General features: G+C 39.0%; 1 protein-coding gene across 3 annotated transcripts in view; it reads left to right on the top strand.

Annotated features, from left to right (window-relative positions):
• ACTR10 (actin related protein 10) overlaps positions 1 to 14,321 on the top strand; it is a 28,130-nt gene extending 13,809 nt beyond the window's left edge. For all 3 annotated transcript variants that reach the window (XM_083378298.1, XM_083378299.1, XM_083378300.1), the window contains 11 exons: positions 1,974 to 2,056; positions 3,306 to 3,414; positions 4,807 to 4,914; positions 7,134 to 7,201; positions 8,044 to 8,123; positions 8,503 to 8,538; positions 8,995 to 9,074; positions 9,172 to 9,245; positions 10,900 to 10,981; positions 11,917 to 12,118; positions 13,018 to 14,321. In XM_083378298.1, the coding sequence (XP_083234424.1) occupies positions 1,974 to 2,056; positions 3,306 to 3,414; positions 4,807 to 4,914; positions 7,134 to 7,201; positions 8,044 to 8,123; positions 8,503 to 8,538; positions 8,995 to 9,074; positions 9,172 to 9,245; positions 10,900 to 10,981; positions 11,917 to 12,118; positions 13,018 to 13,199 (1,104 nt within the window). In that variant the 3' untranslated portion in view covers positions 13,200 to 14,321. The remainder of the gene's footprint in view (positions 1 to 1,973; positions 2,057 to 3,305; positions 3,415 to 4,806; positions 4,915 to 7,133; positions 7,202 to 8,043; positions 8,124 to 8,502; positions 8,539 to 8,994; positions 9,075 to 9,171; positions 9,246 to 10,899; positions 10,982 to 11,916; positions 12,119 to 13,017) is intronic.
• Positions 14,322 to 19,568: the final 5,247 nt, after the last annotated feature.

The following is a 19,568-nucleotide window of genomic DNA, read 5'->3' as shown; positions in this document are numbered from 1 at the left end:
GTTCTGTATCAATTAACTCACTGTCTCCTTTGTTTAGTTTAAATATTTCCCCAGAAAAGCTGTGAATTTATTGCCAAGTAACTCAGTCCCTTTCTTGGATGGATGCAGACCATCTCTTTTGTACATCTTGACTAATATAACCAACAGACATCTTGACTAATATAACCAAAGCCTTCTCCTTTACACCACTTCTTTAGCCACATACTAAATTCTGCTATACGCTGGCCTTTTCCATTTTGCTCCTTATACACTGGTAAGACCCCTGAAAAAGTGAGCCTACAGCCTATTCTGCTGAGTTCCTGCCCCAAGCTCTGGAAATCATTCTACACACAGAGTACATCCTTTTGGGACAATCGTTAGTGCCAAGATGTACAATAGCATCCACATCACAATCATTGCTGGCATTGTTGACTATTTTGAAAATACACTTCTTGTCCCTACTGGCAGTAACACCTGGAAGACACCTGACCTCTTTTGAAACCTCTGTATCCTTTCCTAAATTTACATCCCTTATAATTAAATCACCAACCAGAAGGTGGCTTCTCTTTTTGGGTGCCTTTCTTTTCTTGCATGACTGATGTATAATACCTGATTCGCACTTCTCCCTGTCAAAAACTAGTTCATCTTGGACCATGGTCCCCTGCTTATTTGAGTTATCATCGCAATTACCTTGACCTGTTTCCTTAATGTCCCTATTAAGGTCAGCAAAGGCACTGTATCTGTTATGCAGGGACACAGCGAAAGCTTTGGGTTTATGGTTCACAGCTCTCACCCTGCCAGATCCCACGGTTGTCCTGCCCTTCTCCTGCAGGATCTTTGCGGTAGAGGAGGCTGATAGCGCGGAGGCTCAGTAGAGTAGGAGGGCTGAGCTGAACACCTAATTTCTGCCTGAAGAGCGCAGATTACAGACCCTAGATAAATAATCTGTCCTTGTAGACTAGTGATTTGTGTACAGATAAGACAGTTTCCCAGTTTGAAAAGAGTGCTGCGAAAGACAGCTGCAAAGCAAGTATTGCACTGAACTAAGCCAGACATGCTGAGATGAAAGGAATCTCAGATGCACTTGCCCTGAATGTACCACCACTATTTTTGATTTTTAGTTATATGATTCACACGCCGTTAGGCATGCAGGCCGCTACTTTGCTCCTCGACCCACTTTCTTCTTAACTCACAGTATTGTAGCTTTTCCCAGCAGCCTCTGGCAGTTTAAAAGCAAAGAGGGCCCAATCAGCAAGGGCTTAGCTACTTTGCTCCTCCACCCACCTTCTTCTTAATATATCTTGAGGAAAACTAGAGTGAAAGAAGATAAAAATCATTTTAAAAGTGGAGGAGGAAGCATCAATATCCTGTGTTGTGCTGTTGGTATTATTCTCTTTAAAATAATCAATTTTTCATGCTTTTACCACAAATTTAATAATATTTAAACCACTTAGGCCTAGCAACTTTCTTGGCTGTAGAATGACAATCATAATGTTACACAGCATCCTATCTAAAATTTGATAGTTATAGAAGTAATGTTATAATTATACAATGAAGGTACAGCCCAAGAGAAAGAATCTTTATTGGCTTTATGGTAGCATTGGATTATTAATATCTGAGACTGTCAGGCACAAATAAACAGATCCAGCTATGTGGAGTTTAAGCTAACTATTTTATTATATTCTGCCTATAATACAGGAATCTCCCCAAACTGCTTGCCTTCCCTTGGGAACAGATAGATAAAGTTCCATGGAGTTTAGGAAGTTCTGGATCTCCTGCAGCTGCATAACAATTCAAGAGCTAATTCCTCACTTGAGCACACACACCCCCCCCCGGGGGCTGGGCATTTCCCAAGGAAGACTTATTCAAAGAGAAGATCATAACATTCATAAATCTGCCATTACTTAAATGAATTATATGTGTATACAGTAATTAAGAAATATTAAACAGATTTAAAAATACTTAAAGCTACTTAGTTTTTTTTTAATTCACAGCCTATCAGAGTTGTTCAACATAACATCAATACAGAAGAATTGTATTCGTACCTGAAGGAATTCATTCACATGCTTTATTTCAGGTAGGAGATGCTGCAGTAAATATTTTTGTGATGGATTATTATTTTGGAAATGATTGGTTAGATATTGGATTAAGTAAGATATCATTATGGCTGTATTATGCATTACAAAGCTTCCATTTCCTATCCTAGGATTTGATATTATAGCAAAGTCTATGGTGTTTGCTCTTAGAATTACATCGGACTTTTTGATATCTAATAAGCCAAAGCTTGCTCATCTTCTTAAAGAGCAAGCAAAATCAATATTTATTATAATCATCTTGGCTTGCAATACTCTGATGTGACAACTTGAAACCCAGGCATCACTACTAGATTCAAGCGGTCATTATTTTATTTGCTAATAAACTAGCTTGATTGTGAGTCCAGTTCTTGTGACTTACTTAACAAATTGGCTAAGTATAATTAGTGACCCCAAGTTCACTGTTATGGTTTATAGGTCCCAGTCATAACATTATTTTTTCAAGACTTTTTCAAAATTTATCATCTTATCAATTGATCAATCTGACTTAAAACAAGACAGAATGTCTTTCTCTTATAAAATAATCATAAAAAGAGACAAGATGTGGTTTGCAATATGATTAAAAATGTGAATGTCATTTCACAATATAAATTCTTACATTTATATAAGCATCAACCTCAGATTTTCCTAGTATTGCATAACTGATTTCTGGCCAAGGTAAAGCTTTTTAAAGGAATTCTTGACATATGCTTGCTCTGAATCATCTTTTTTTCCTTCAGATCTGGTTTTCTCCTCAGCACTATAAAAATGAATATAGGCAAATATAACTGAAATTCAGCATTTACCTCAATATACATGCTTCTTTGAAGCTCAGGCATGTGTTAATTTTCTCATTATAGAGTCCTTAGGAGTCTGAGGGCCAGTCAAAATGGAAGGACAGTGTAGTTTCCTTTCAACTGAATTTCTGACCTAGGAGTCAATATTCCAATATCTCGAATTGCTCTTTTTTTTTTGGTTCCCATCCATTGAAACATTAAGCCTCATTGTACTTAGGTAATTTATTCCATTGTAATTTATTCATTCAGTGATTTATAGACCACTCATATCACAAACTACTGAGGCAATTTTACAATGACCATTAATAAAAAGCAATAGACAACAATCCAGCCTAAACTAAGCAATTCTACCTAGGACCGCAATCTGCTTGAAAACTGCACACCTAATACAGTACATTTGTACACAAAAGGCTTTTTATTTTATTCAGCTTTCTGAACAGACTCATTCATTTTTCAGGCATTTGCTGGTAAACCCTCGAGATCGCCGGGTTGTGATCGTGGAATCTGTGTTGTGCCCTTCTCACTTCAGAGAGACGCTCACAAAAGTTCTATTCAAGTATTTTGAGGTACAGTAACACATTCCTTATTGCTTGCTGTAGCTGACAGATTTAACAGTTGTCAGATTTTCTTTATTCGCCTGTAATCAAAGCAACCATGGCCTAATTTTTAATAACTTCGCCAGTCACTGTCATTAAACTCTGGATCTGGATCTGTTGAAAGTAGTCCTCAGCATAGGATCAAATGGTGGTTGAAGTTCCAGATGTCCCAGAATGCCCCCTGGTCACATGATTGCCATCTGGGTGCTTGGCAACTGGCTTGCACTAATGACCCATTGCAGTGCCATGACATCACATCTGCCACCTTCCCTGCCTGCTTCCCAGCACACCCAGTGAGGACGTTGGCAGGGAAGATCACAGGTGGCTGGAGTAAGTCTTTCCCACCCGTGTACTATTTCCCAGCTCCTCTGTGCTTGCACCAACCTCTCGTGCACCCTCCCCAATCCTTGCCATGCCTTCCTTGTACACCCCTGCCCCAATTCTCACCGTACCTCCCTCATGAGCTTTCCCTGTGCCTTGCTGCACTTCCCTCACACTTCCCTGTGCATCCTCCCTCAAGCACCGTCCTCGAGCCTTGTTGTGCCACCTTTGCATTCTCCTAGCCTTTCCGTACCACCTTTGTGCATCCCCCTCAGGCCCTCCCCTACCCATCAGGCACCACTTACTAGCCTGATGGCCTTCTTGCAAGCCACCTGGGACTTGCACCCTCCCCAAACCTTGCCACGCCTGCTGCCTTCCCCACTGACTTGGTTGTGGGATGTCAGTAGGAAGTTGCTTCATCAACAGCCATGGGATTTAATTAATGGAGAGAGGATTGCAGGGATTGCTGTTGCTAATCGATGCAGTCACGATTTTTGACCGCATTGCTTAATGACTGAAATTCTGGGTCCAATTGGGGTCGTATGTTGAGGACTATCTATGGCATACGGTACTTTCCTTTAATGGAAACATTCAGTTACAAAGTACATAAACTTGTATCAGGGATGTTTTAATTTAGACTTTATCCTGTCCCAGGCCAGACAAACATCCACACATACATGGACAAAGGAATTAAGCTGCAAAAGGCTTTCCTATGGTTTAAGCAGTTACAAACAAGAGCAGGCAAGAGGTGTATGTAGCCACATGCACAGTTCTGAGTAGTCCCAAATCCCTTGGAAGCTTGCCTGGAAGGAGTTTCAAGTAGTCAAAATCCAAAGTAACAGCCTGAAGCACAGCGCAAAGGTCTCAGCATGGTGGGTAAGTCATCAGCTTGTCCAAGTTCAAAGGAACAGGCTTTCCATAGGCAGAAGTTCATGATGTATTGACTGGGATTTCCTGTATACAGATGATAATAGCAGAGTTTCCAAATTATCACAGACGCCCTGCAGAATATTAAAAATTACATTTCTGTGTTCCTTCTAGGTTCCTTCAGTGTTATTTGCACCAAGTCATCTGATGTCTCTTCTAACACTTGGAATTAATTCTGCAATGGTTTTGGATTGTGGTTATACAGAAAGCCTGGTGTTACCTGTATCTTTTTAAAATCTCTTTTAATCCTATCAGTCAGGAAGCAAGTACCCTAATTACGACAAAATGGACTCCCCAGAATTAACTAAGTTGACTTCTGGGCAAAAAGATTTTGCTTCTCAAAATATCCTACTTTAATTAAGCCAATTCTGCCAATTTACACCTTAAACTAAAAATATTCCCAGGACATTCTGCAGTATAAAAGGAAAATAAAATGTATAGGTAGTGCTCAATTTACAACCACAATTGACGCCCAACTTTCTTTTGCTAAGCAAAGCAGCTGCTGGGTGAGCTGTGTCCCCCTTTACAACAGTTTTTGTCTAGGTTTACGGCAGCAAGACTTTTAGTAGGTCAATATTGGAAGAAGGAGGAACTGCCGACTATAGAAGAATGGACTCTAAAAGTTTCTGACCTGGCGGAAATGGCAAAGATTTCGGCTTATTTGAAAGACCATTCGCAACAACGCTATATTATGGAGTGGAAAAAGTGGATTGATTATATCCAGAACAAATATGGGACCAAAAAGTTTCATCTAGCATTTGTATAAGTTTTTTTATATGATATTAGTATTGTTTGTAGTCATTTCATATGAGCTAGAGTGCGATAGACTTAATAGTTTATTGTTGCTAGCATATGGTTGTTTATGATTGTTTTTTTGCTTTTATACCTTGTATTTAGCTCTGGGAAGTCGAGGGGGGGAGGGGGGAGGGATAGGGAGGGCTAGGTAGGGATGGGCGGAGGGAGGGGGGAGGGATTGTTAAAGATAAAATGTATTGTAAAACTTTTCAATAAAAAAAACAGTTTTTGTCTAGGTTGTTAAGCAAATGTTACAATTAAGTGAGTCATGCATTCATCAAGCAAATCTGACTTCCTCCATTGGCTTTGTTTGTCAGAAGATGCCTAGGAAGATTGCAAGAGCCAAGGACACAGCAATCATCCTAAATGCATGCTGGTTAATGAGCACCCAAAGTTTGATCACCTAATTGTAGGGATGCTGCAAGAGTCATAAGAGTTGAGAATTGGCCATATGCCATTTTTTCAGTACCACTGTAACTTTAAACTGTCATCAAATGAATGGTTGTAAATAGAGGACTACTCATAATGGTAATAAAATAACGGTAAAGGCAACAAAACACAGATAGTCCTCGACTTACAACAGTTCCTGTTCAACGTTACCACAGTACTGAAAAAAGAGACTTATGGCTGTTTATCACCTACACAACCATTGCAGCATCCCCAGGTCAGGTGATCAGAATTTGGATGCTTGGCAATTGACTTATATTTATCATAGTTGCAATGTCCTGGGGTCATCATCAATGAGGACGCCAGAGTCACTGTGTTACTAATTTAACAACTGCAGTGATTCATTTAACAATTGTGGCAAGAAAAGTCCTAAAATGTGGCAAAATTCACTTAACTGTTTTGCTTAACAACAAATTTGGGGCTCAGTTGTGGTCCTAAATTGAGGACTGTAAATGAAACAGAAATGATTGGGAAGTGGGGAGATTGAATGTTGGAAAAACAAAGTTGGTACTGAAAAAGATATAAGGTTAATGGCCCTCTCTTGAGGAATGTTCCACAAGCTGCCTGGTTTGAGTTGTTCAGAGCCAAACAAGCTTTTGTTACCATAGTCAGAGAGCCCATCATTCTCCCATTATCTCCTGTCCAAGCAGTGAAAAGATCCAGGTTTTTTTAGCTTCCACAAATTGGTTGCTTGATGTATCTTCAAGTTATGCCTAAGCATGGGATAAAAATCAGCTTTATTTCAGTTCAGTGAAAATTGCAAGGGCTTTGGGGATTTGATGCATTTGAAGCCAATGCTACCTATTTATAAGTAAAACACTTGCATGCAAAATTTCTTCATGTTAAGTATTAAGTAATTCTTATTGCAGAAAAAGCATACACATCTTCAAGGTCATTTAAAATTATGAAATTAAAATTAGTGATGGGGTTTTTTTAAAAAAAACATATTCAGAACAAAAAGCGTAATTGTTGTTCCAAAATTGTGGTAATCATTATCCTTTAATTCCTATCTTAGCAACCCAGGGTTGCTATTACAAGATGGTTGGCCACATAAATTAGTTGTAAAACACTGAAATTAAAAGACGATTTTTCTCTTCTGGTAATGCTGTCATCTGCAATTGTACATTTGTGTTTGGTGCCTGTATTTCATCTTTTGAATAAGAAATGCTGTAAAGCAAAACATCCTTAACTGTTTGAAGATTTATGAAGGAATTCCTGTACTTAGCTGCTGGGATGCTCTTCCTTTGGGAGGAAAGGCCATTCACAAGTAAGCTGATAGCCAATATTAAGGCATTTACGAAACAGAGACCACTTTGGCAGTGTTTCTCAACCTCAACAAATTTAAGATGCATGGATTTCAACTCCCAAAATTCTGGACTTTAGAATTAAGAAATACCTTAAAGCTACCGAGGTTGAGAAACACTGGTTTAGAGTAATATGATTTTGCTAAGTGGGAACTAGGATAGACTGGGTTTTTGTCAGTCCTGCAAGCCATTTTGAGACCTTTTGGATTTCACCTTTAATCAGCTCTGGTTACATGGGAAGGTTAGTGGGAAGGGAATTATGATAATTGTAGTCCATGATGTTGGGTGAATACTTAGTAGCCTACCTTTGTTTGTAGCCATGAATACCAGTTAGATATTATATAAGGAAAATCTCTCCTGCATAATACTAGAATCTGGGATCGTCACTGGAGAGGGTTAAAAAAAAGGCTTTATGCTTTTTCATACAGCAAATAGTTTGTGCAATTTACTTTTAGAAGATGTAATAAATGTAGACAGCATGTAGAAGATGATCAAGCTAATACAAGGAGGATGCCATTAGTGACTATTGATCACCATAGTTCTTTGTTATTCTTCGGTATAAATGGGCAGACGTAGCACTTTCACTACTATTGCCAGTGTTAAGTGGGCTGAAAATATTGTATCCCAGTTGTCTCTTTTCCAAAATGTTTCCTATACTGTATGTTAACCAAAACATATCTGATGAGGTCACAAGGCTGAAAATAGTCTGTTGTACAAATGCATCATGTGGGATAGATGGATGGGTGCCAGAGAATCAATGACAGGTATTTCCTAAACATCTCCCATTCTCCTTAATACTCTATAGAGAACTGGAGTACCAATTGCTGGAGCAAAGTACAGTAGATACAGGAGCCACCAAAGGACAAAGCCTTACCTCAGTGATGGGTAAGATGGCAGAGGGAGATTTCTTGTCATCTCACAGTGGTTCTAGGGGAGGATAGGGGATGGATGGATGGATAGATGGATCTTGTCCTAAGAAGCAGTAGTTTCAATGCTGAATCCCCTTATTTCTAATAATCTTTCTTAAACCAGGAAAGTTTCATTATGCTTGATCTTAGTGTACTCCATTCTAAACCCTTAAAGATCTTGGTTGCGATCCCTAACCTTATCATTGAACTACTAGACCTATCAATGTGGGTGTTTAATTCATGCTGAAGCAAAGTTGTCTAGCTAATTTGCACTTATTTGTCTGCATGGTCTGTATTTGAGTTTTGTGTCCTCTGTAGGTGTTAATTCCAGATGTATTGCATTCCTGCTGTTTTAGGTTCTGTTCCAGAAGACATTATAGAAGACATAAAGGGTAAAACATGTTTCTTTATACAAATTTTAGTTTAGTTTTTGTCCGGAAATCTTTAAATGCATGGAAGTAGACTTTCACAAAATAGTGGGATTTCTTTAAATCTGCTTCTTCCATAAATATATCTGAACAGCAGCAGCAGCTAATTGCAGCCTCAGACATTTTGAGGTGCAATTTTCCTTACCATCTTGCAAACCAGCTGCTTCGTGTTATATTCTTATTTATAGTGCATAATGTACAATCTGCAAGCTATATCCATTTCCCCAAAATTTTGCTCCAAACCTTGCTAGCATGATATGCATTTCAGTAGCAGGCTTATCAGTCTTTGCAAAGGGTAATGATTCAAAAAAAAAAGTAGACGATATCAGTAGAAAAGTGTTTCTCTTACAGAAATCTCACAAGAGGCTTATAAATAATGAAGGACAATAATCTAAAGACTGATTTTATATCTCTCTGAAGTTCGCACATGTTTTGTGAGTGACCTCCAGCGGGGACTGAAAATTCAGGCAGCAAAATTTGATATGGATGGTAGCGCTGAGGTATGTTGAAAATAGGCAGAAGTTTCTATTCAGTAGAACAAATTTAATTATTTAAACTTTTAACGTTTCACTTTCTGAGTGTGTTCATTCTTTGTAGCGTCCAACTCCACCCCCAGATGTAGACTATCCACTGGATGGAGAGAAGATTTTGCATATCAATGGAGTAATCAGGTGAGCAATACAGTCACTTTTTTGCATTACTTTTGCAATGGACAATTACCTTTTTAATCTCTTTCACAGGATTTTATTTTCTAGGCAAGAGCAGAATGTAAGATATCCAAGCTATTCTTATCTAGAATGTGTCAAGTGTTGTACTAGGGGAGGAGGTTGGTGAAAGGATTAAATATCTGGCTCTAAATCTACACTACTGTCGAGATATATTTCATCAAGCCACACCAACCTTTGAATGGGATTTGGGAACCGCACTGCAAACAAGTGGGACCGCATCAACAAGTTTAAAAAGTAGTGATAATATATAAGTTAAGTAAATGTTATCACCCAAAGGGTGTTGCTACTTGGGATGGAAGGCAAGTAGAGAGATCAAGATGCTTGAGTAGGAAAATAAAATTCATGCATATGGCAACAGGAGTATAAGAGACAGCTGTCAAGGTTCCAATAGACAAGGCCAAATAAATCAGAACTCAGGCTTGAGATTTCCTCAAAGAACATATTTATTGGTTACATAGTATCCGCACAGTCAAAAGTGAAACCAAAGAGAGACAATATTACAAACTTCCTACCCCAACGTACCCAACTGGTACGTTCCCCAATAGAACAGTTTGGTGAACTTTCTAACCAGATACGCCTCCCCCCACCCATCTAACTGACAGAAGTGACCTTGGTTCCCAGGGAACAGTAAAAATGTTCAGACTAGTAAAAAAAAAAGATGTTGAGAGTTTAGAAAGAGTACAGAGAAGAGCAACAAAGATGATTGTGGGACTGGAGGCTAAAACATATAAGGAATGGTTGCTGGAATTGGATATGTCTAACTTAATGAAGAGAAGGATGAGGGGGGACATGATAGCAGTGTTCCAATATCTTAGGGGTTGCCACAAAGAAGAGGGAGTCTATTCTCCAAAGCACCTGAAGGCAAGACAAGAAACAATGGATGGAAACTAACCAAAGAGAGAAGCAACCTAGAATTAAGGAGAGATTTCCTGACAGTTAGAACAATTAATCAGTGGAACAATCTGCCTCCAGAAGTTGTGAATGCTCCAACTGGAAGTTTTTAAGAAGAGACTGGACAGCCATTTGTCTGAAATGGTATAGGGTTTCCTGCCTGAGCAGGGGGTTGCACTAGAAGACTTCCAAGGTCCCTTCCAACATTATTATTGTTACTATTATTACTGTTATTGTTATTAAAATCCTCTGCACCCCCTCCTATACTTGTGGCAACCTAGAATGAGCAAAATGGCTGCAGCCAGGTTTGTTGTAGACTTGACAACAGCACTAAGTCAGAGGGTGTAGGGAAGTGAGAAAAGATGGGGCAAGTAGATTTGGGCCACCAAATTTGGTAGCAGAATGGGGAGTGGGCTTGATTGTAGGCTATGTCTGAACCCATGGTACATTGCATACAGCCCGACGCAAAGGATCATGTACTTTTGTCTAAAGTCAGTACAATCCTTTTCAAGTAAGTTAGGTAACCAGGACAGAATGGGTAATATCCTCTGGATTCCTGAACACACTCAGGCCTCATTCCCTGCATGTGAACATTGTAAACCACCCAGAATTGCCTCACAGAAACATGGGTGGCAAACAAATTTAATAAATAAATAATAATCAATAAAATATATGACTCAAGGTTTCCTATTTTTTCATCTCACAGAGATTCTGTTGTTGAAGTACTCTTTGTCCAGGACAATGAAGAGAAATCCGTGGCTACTTTAATACTGGACTCCCTTATGGAGGTAGCACAAGTTGGATACAGTTGTCTATTTGTGTGTGTGTGTGTGTGTTATACATCAAGCTCTGTTAGCAACAATTTTTTTATCAATACCCTGACGTAGGTAACATAATATATAATATATAAAGGATACTGATGACACAGATGAATCAGGGTGGGATTCAGATATGTGAACAACTGGTTCTCTGTGTGGGTGCCACTACCAGAAGTCCATTCTGGGCCAGGGCAACAAAAAATTAGCTACCGGTTTTGCCGAAGTGCAAACCGGCTGAATCCCACTGCTGAATCAAGGCCCTGGAAGCTTTTATGCTTCTTTACCATATACAGTAAACTATTTACAATAGGAATTTACAAAAAGATCCCAGTTTCTACTAGGTGTCAGGTTTCCTCTTAAGTCTCTCTCCTAGGAGTTATTCCCCTCTAATTCTCCTCCTTAAATGCTTAATTTCCTTCCATTTACTCTGCCTCCCTCCTGTTTCTGGGATTATCAAAAGAGATAATCTTTCTCCAAAGACAGCTGTCTTCCTCCTTCCCTTCTTGGGCCTTGGCATATCTCAGGGATTTTGCCTTTCTTTTTCCACCAACTTTTCTTCTCCCTCTCCGATCTCTGGAACCAACAACTGTTCTATAATAATAACAACTACTACTTGATTGTCGCTTTGAATGTATGCTGGCTGAGGAATTCTGGGAGTTGAAGTCCACAAGTCATAAAAGGGCCAAGTTTGAAGACCCCTGAGCTATAGACTGATTTAATACAGAAAGTATCAGCCTTGGTAGACAAAGGCAATCTCATGAGAAAATGGGCAGTTTAAAGTAGGAAGTCAAGTACAGATGTTTTGCTTCAAACCACCTTTTTCCCCCAGTTTGCTATATCTTTGGTCGTGCTTAATTAGTAGCCTAACTGAAATGTTTTCTTTTTTTTTTCCTCTCCCCTATCAGTGCCCAATAGATACTAGGAAGCAACTGGCTGAGAACTTGGTAGTAATTGGGGGTACAGCTATGTTACCAGGATTCCTGCACAGATTAATGGCTGAAATACGATACCTGGTGGAAAAGCCCAAGTACAAGGAGATCCTGGCTTCAAAGAACTTCCGGGTGCACATGCCACCAGCCAAGCCGAACTGTGTGGCATGGTTAGGAGGTTAGTTTGAAAGAGCTGGGAACATCAAGTTCCCTTCGTCCAGTGCGCTCGCAGAGGGAGGGTCTTCTCAGGGTGCCGGCGGTAAAAGATTGCCGGCGGATAACACCCAGGGAGAGGACCTTTTCTGTGGGTGCGCCTGCCCTCTGGAACCAGCTGCCCGTGGAGCTCAGGACTGCCCCTGACCTACGTTCATTCCGCCGGGACCTGAAGACTTGGCTTTTTGAGCTCTCTGACCCAGGCTGAGAATTTTAACTGGGGTTTTATTTTCAGGGATAATTTAATCTTTTAATTCTCTTTTAACTTTGTATTTTATATTGATGTGATTTTAAAATGCCCTGTAAACCGCCCTGAGTCCTTCGGGAAAGGGCGGTATATAAATCTAATAAAATCTAAATCTAAAACTGGGATGGAGATTATGTGGCCCTGCGCACAGTATACAGCTTTCACAGCGCCACTCCTAGGAGAGACTGGAAAGCTTGGATACAGAGGTTCTGATTTACAAATTTTAGTATCTTTTCCTCACTCTTTTCCTTGTGGAGATATAGAACTGGGGCCAGATACCGCTTTATATGTGACTCTCAAGGTTCATGAGACTATCAAGATACTTGGTCTTAATGTTTTTTTATAAAGCCCTGTTTACATTTTTATCTGGCCCTGTTTAATTTCTGATTGGTATCCAGCTTCTCAGAATCACTACTACAGGAATTTATTACTATATCTTTGGAATGGAATGGAATGAAAAATTACCAGACAAGATTGTTTGGGGTAACAGTAAAATCTTACATGGGCTGTACCTAATGGAAACACATGAAAATAAAAAGTTTGATAGCACTTTTCCCTTTTGGCACCACTTTATTTGTTTCTCCATGTTTTACACTCTGTCTTATTCTGTATTACAGGAGCCATTTTTGGAGCTCTCCAGGACATTCTTGGCAGTCGTTCAGTATCAAAGGAATATTACAACCAAACAGGACGCATCCCTGATTGGTGCTGCCTCAATAACCCTCCTTTGGAAATGATGTTTGATGTAGGAAAAACACCTCCACCATTGATGAAAAGGGCTTTTTCCACAGAGAAATAACAGTTCTATTCTTGCTGTGGTGCTACCTTCTTTTTTCATCTACCTGCAGTTGGACTGTTTTGGAGTTCAGTGGAATATGTTGGATAAATCTGCAAGTTAAATTCTGGGGCACTGGCCACAATTTTGGCTGATTACGTTCCTTTCTGTCAGTTACATTGGCTTCCGATGATGCCCCAGTGATGCTTATTTATATACACAAATAATATCAACGTAAATGTTCAAGCCTTTAATGTTATTTAAGTTATATACTGTAGGTACATTTTTTAAAAGCTCACTTGCTTAGCATCTGATGCTGCACATATCAGTTCTTCCACCAACTGTAATGCTGTGTTTAATTTGAAATTTGATGCCTGTTAAAATATGTTTAAAATGTCCACAACAGTTTGAGGGTTTTCTTGAAAATTTAGTGAACAATCCTGGCCCTTGCTTTTGTTAAGGTAAGGAATGGCAATAGGGGCCTTCTTGATAATTGTCAACACCAAATATAAATTAGAACTTGTAGTTCACAACATTAGAAGAACCACAATTCCTTGTATCCCTCGCCATTGGCCGGGGCTTCTGAGAATAAATGTTCACTGACATCTGGGGGTGGGCTTGTTCCCTGTTCCTGAAAAAAGAGGAAGTGACACTTTATGAAAAGCCAATCGTAATATAATCTTCTACTTATAATGGAGTCAGAGTGCTTAAAGTTGATTCACATGTTAAAAACATTTATTTAACCAATCAGTACAAATTGTGTACTCTGTTGCTTTTATTTTAATTTCAGCTGCTTTAATTTATTTTACTTAGAACATTCTTTCCATCTCAAATGAAAATCATTTTCAGAAATTACGACCTCCTTTTTATCTTACTTGGAACTAGATCCATCCGTGGCTTTGGTTATGTTGATTTTCCTATGAAAGCAAGTCATCTTAACACATTTCATTATGATATTGTCATGTAGAAACGATATTAAAATCTCCCAAAACAATGTGTCTGCAAAATACGGTTGTATCTCTGCTTTCACTAGGCCTACAGAATTGTTCTTCTTATTACTTCACCCTGGTTCTTCTATAAAAAAAATTTTGTTTGGTTTGTTTTTGGGTGGGGTCAAGCTGAATAAAATTTGTTTCATTATCCTGTTTTAAGCAACATGTTCTAGAATTTATTGTGGTTTTCCTAATCAACCTTAGATGTTGCAGATTCTACTTCTTGTTGGGGCAAACTTAAAAGATGGTGTATAATACCATGATTTCTTCTTGAGGTAGAAATATTGATGTATTCCTATATGAAAAGAAAAAGACCAAATTCTTACTACATGGGAACAAATCTATATCCTTTGTTATCTGGATCTATACCTGTATCAAACAGTGATTATGGGAAATAATATAGCATGCAAGCATTGGATTCATATATTGCAGGAGTGTCAAACTCAATTTCATTGGGGGCCGCATCAGCATTGTGGTTGCCCTCGGGGCCAGGTGGGTGTGGTCAGGGTGGGTGTGGCCTACTGGGTGGGCATGGCTAGAGTGCGTATGGCCTACTGGGTGGGCATGGCCAGCTCTACATTGTTCGCATCAAGGGTGCCCATGGGGGCCTGGGCAGGAGTGGGACAGATCTGAGGGTCTCTGGCAGGAGGAGGGTCTCTGGGCCAGGGACAAGGCAGCGGGGGCCGTTCCCTCACTGTTTCCAGGATGGCTTCGCGGGCCACATGAAATCACTTTGCGGGCCGGATCCAGCCCCCCAGGCTTTGTGTTTGACATGTCTGATATATTGCATTAAGCCATGCTTTGAACGAATTACACATCTAGCCCTGTAACACAGAAGGGTTGGCTTGACAAATTATAAGCCATAAAGTATGATTGAAAGATAGTAGCTATTATTACACAACTTACTAATGCAAATGTAAATCATGTTATAGCCTAATGTGATGCATAGATGTAGATTCTTTCTTACCTTGATTTTTTTCTGTGAAAAGTCTTATTGACCTAGACATCTATTTCAAGTATCTATCATTTCCAATTGACTTATTCTGTTTAAAATATAAATCCTAGAATAGAATAGAACAGAACAGAATAGAATAGAAGCTGGAAGAGACCTTGGAGATCTTCTAGTCCAGCCCCCTGCTCAAGCAGGAGAACCTATACCAGGGGTCGGCAACCTCGGCTCTTTTATGACTCGTGGACTTCCTTTGCCAACTAACTTTCCAAGTCAATGCATTTGAGTCCTCAATTAGTTCTTCCCCTATTTTTGTGTATATTGTTTGAAGTAAGAAAGACAATTTGATTAAAGTATTTTTGGAAGAACCCTCAGCCCATTTATATTCATTAAACAGTCTCCCTCCTCCAATTTTCCACAGTTCTCCTGACAGCTTTATCTTCCGTTCAATCAGCTCTTCTTCCTTGTCCTCAAATGTGTTCTGAGAACTTGACAAGTAAGATATCTTTTCCATTTCTGGTACTGCTGCATTTTCTGATTCTTAATTTGTCTGAGTCTGACTGTTAGGTCTTCCATCTTTGGATCTGCTTCCTCTAATTTCCCTTCTATTTTCTGGGTTACTGGTTCCTTCTTTGTAGTCATTTTCCGAATTTGTAAGTTAAGACTAGTTTAGATTAGAAAGTTGTTCTTTTATCTCCTTTGCATTGTTTTTAGTCTCATCATGAGCTAAGACAATTGTCTCTTGTATTGATTTCAACATAGAATCAATTTATTTCTGAGATTCATCAACATTTTTTTGTTGGTATGTGAATCTGGGGGTTTTGGAGACAAATGTTAGAGATGGTTTTTTACCATTTAAGACTTAAGTGCAGAACACCCTTTTTGTTTTTGTATGTGGTCTTTATAGTCCAATCTATTTTGAGATTTAAAAAGTTTCAGTCAATTGTCATTTGAACTACAAATTATCCAGCCAGTCTGTCCGTCCTTAGGCCTCCCCTAAACAATTATAAACAAAGTCCAGGTTTTTCTATCAAGTGAAAAACCTATCCTTTCTGTCCAATGAGAAAAGAAACAAGTAAAAGTTATTCATCAATCAAAAGTTTACAATCCAAAGTGTTCCTGATCATCATCTCGATCAGTCATGCCTGTTTCTTCTACAGGGGAATAGTTCCACGACACAGCTCTAAAAGTCAATTAGTATTTATATTCATAATCCAAGCAGGCCAATTTCAAATAGTTTATCGTCTCTGCCATGCAGATAAGCAGCCCAAGAGTTGTTGGTTTTTTTTCCTTCTCTAGCTGTAGTCTTCAAAAGTGAAATTTTCCAAGTACACCCAAAGTCTTATCTGAGTCTGGGTTTCAGGCCAAATTTCCTTTAAGCATAATAAATTGTAGTGCCATGGTTCACCACTAGATGTCATTAACGCCTTCTTCCAGCTTCAAACTTACATTGCAAGCTTTTCAAGTCTCTTTTCTAAAAAAGTCTCAAAAGCACTTTTAGTCCCCAAATTTCAAGGCTATACATCTATAATGATTCCAAATTAATGTTATAATTTTCTCTGTTTTCCCCCAAGCAGTTAGCCGCTTTTTTTCCTGCGGAAATTCCCTCTCTCATCTGGGAGGATTCTATGGTTTGGCTGTTTTTTTCCAGGAAAAAGTCTTAAAAGTTATAAAGAGAGGATAGAGCCTCACCCAGTTTCATCGACGTTGCTCAAAAGTTGCTCATTAATGCTTATTTCCTTCAGTTGTCAGCAGTTAAGCTTTCCCTACTGATACACAGCAGCCAAATACTGTTTTCTGTAATAGGAATAGACAATATTTGGGGCTGCCATGTGTGGAACTAAGTTAGAAAACAAAGACTCATGTACTCATTTGTGGTAGCCTGCACACACAGCCATGCACGTTGACAATGTTGCTCCCTCTCCCAGTAATCCCAATGCAGATGGAGGTACAACCCCATCCCCCATTTGACTTACTTAGCAATAGCACTTAGACTTATATACCGCTTCACACTGCTTTACAGTTCTCTCTGAGCAGTTTACAGAGTCAGCATATTGGCCCCCAACAATTTTGGTCCTCATTTTACCGACCTCGGAAGGATGGAAGGCTGAGTCAACCTTGAGCCGGTGAGAACCAAACTGCAGGAGCTGGCAGTCAGCAAAAGTAACCTGCAATATTGCATTCTAACCACCGCGCCACCAACATTTATTGCCTGTCATGTTTGGCAAGATGCAGTAACCACGGAATCCAATCATTTCAAAAGCCATTCGGTGTCATAGAGTGACTGAAAGCAGAGTAGTCTGATAGCATTATGCAATGGTTTCTTAAATAAACCACAATTGTTATGTTCATGATACTAAACTGCATAATCCCATGTAAATCAAAATGTATTTGGTTTATGGCTCCTGAACTTTTTACATTGACAGCTTCCTTTAGTATCATCTTAATGTACAGAATTTAGCTAAAAATCCAAGCACGTATGTATGCATGCATCATTTAGCACATTTTCATCACATTCAATAAACCCAAAAATATATAAAATGTGAAATTATAAATTTAGATTACAGATATAATTTTTTCTTAATTTATGACAGCCAGGAAATCAGCAAAGTCTTCATTAAAGGCTCTGTTTTGTCACTGTCACTATACGTTGCATTATTTGTTTTTCAGCCTCACAATTCGCCATTGTGATGGTGTTTTGCCCCACTTATAAAGGGTGCTTGCACGTTTACCATGGCCAGTGCGAATTTGGTTCAGTATTGTCCATATCCAAACACCAAATTAACACAAATTAACAATGAAAATACAGTGAAACTTTGGGAAAAGTAGATTTATTGTAACTAATGTAGCTAAAAGGTTCTTCACTCCTTCCTAGAATCTGTCTGTACCTCCTGAAGGGTGTCTTCCTGGAAACCCTGATTTAAGGTGTTCCCAACAGGTTCTACATGATCCAAATCACACTTTGAACATGGATCACTGCTCGGGGCTTGTGTTTTCATAAGCATTGACCCACAGGTATAAATAATAATAATAAAGTTGGAAGAGACCTTGGAGGTCATCTAGTCCAACCCCCTGCTCAGGCAGGAAACCCTATACCATTTCAGACAAATGGCTGTCCAGTCTCTTCTTTAAAAACTTCCAGTGTTGGAGCATTCACAGCTTCTTGAGGCTGGTTGTTCCACTTGTTCTAACTGTCAGGAAGTTTCTCCTTAGTTCTAGGTTGCTTCTCTCCTTGACTAGCTTCCATCCGTTGCTTCTTGTCCTGCCTTTGGGCGCTTTGGAGAATAGCTTGACTCCTTTCTTCTTTGTGGCAGCCCATCAAATATTGGGACACTGCTATCATGTCACCCCTATTCCTTCTCTTCATTAAGTTAGACATACCCAATTCCAGCAACCGTTCCTTATATGTTTTAGCCTCCAGTCCCCTGATCATAGGTTGCCAACTATAATTTAGTTCAATGTCTTGTGTAGTTAGTCTAAAGAACATTGGGTCATACATGTCCAAATCCTGATTCAGTTAATTATAGTCAACCTGTTGGACAAATATATCCATTTTTTTCTGGGAAAATCCTACAGAATTAATGTTTTGGTTCATTCAAAGCAAGACTCAGCAACCTGAGTCCTTAGGGTTGCATGGAGGCCTACAAATAACTCCTTTCTTGTAGCCCACAAGCCTCTATTGACCAGAGTTGCCAGAAATTGGGAGTTAAGATTTTTGAGGTGGGAAAAAGAAAAAAAAATACTATCTACCCTACAGTATCATCTTAATTGTCAATAAAGCATAGAAACAGCACTAAGCTCTTGGTATGACCTATTGTATAACTTACACATTTACAACATTAAATGTAACTCTTGGCCATCAAAATATTGCCTGCTTGCTTAAGGGATCCACAAGACTTACTGAAGTAGCACACAGGTGATTTTAATGCTCTAATTTTAATGAAGGAACACTTAATTCTCTTCTCAGATAAAGAGGTCCATACCTTACTCAGCTGCCTGGCGTTATTTAGGCTTAAAGGCTTTAAGGTAGAAAGAGAATGGCTGCAGTTGACTTTCTTTTAGAATAGCAATTTTTAACTTCTCTCTACTCTAAAAGGGTTTTCACTCAGTAACTGAACAAGAAACAGCAGGATTGGATTTTTGTTAATTTACTCAGTACTATTAGAAGCCATCCATGGATGGGGAATTCTCATTGGAAAGCTACCTAGATGAGTGTTCAAGCCAGGTAAAGTCAAGGTTGTTAGTTTAGGTTAGTATAAGAATGGCTCTGATGTATCTTTTTGTGCTTGTGTTCATGTGAATGGGGACTACATTTTAATGTATTTTGTTGTGCTAATCTTAAAATGTATATTACTAGTTTATTTTGTGAAGCCATAAAAACCAATTATGTATAAGTGTGTTGGAACCTTTCTCTAATGTCAGTTATTATTTGGAAAAAAATTATCTTTTTTT

The sequence above is a fragment of the Vipera ursinii genome (assembly GCF_947247035.1).
Source record: "Vipera ursinii genome assembly, chromosome: 1".
Classification (NCBI taxonomy): domain Eukaryota; kingdom Metazoa; phylum Chordata; class Lepidosauria; order Squamata; family Viperidae; genus Vipera; species Vipera ursinii.
This window is presented reverse-complemented; position numbering and strand designations above follow the sequence as displayed.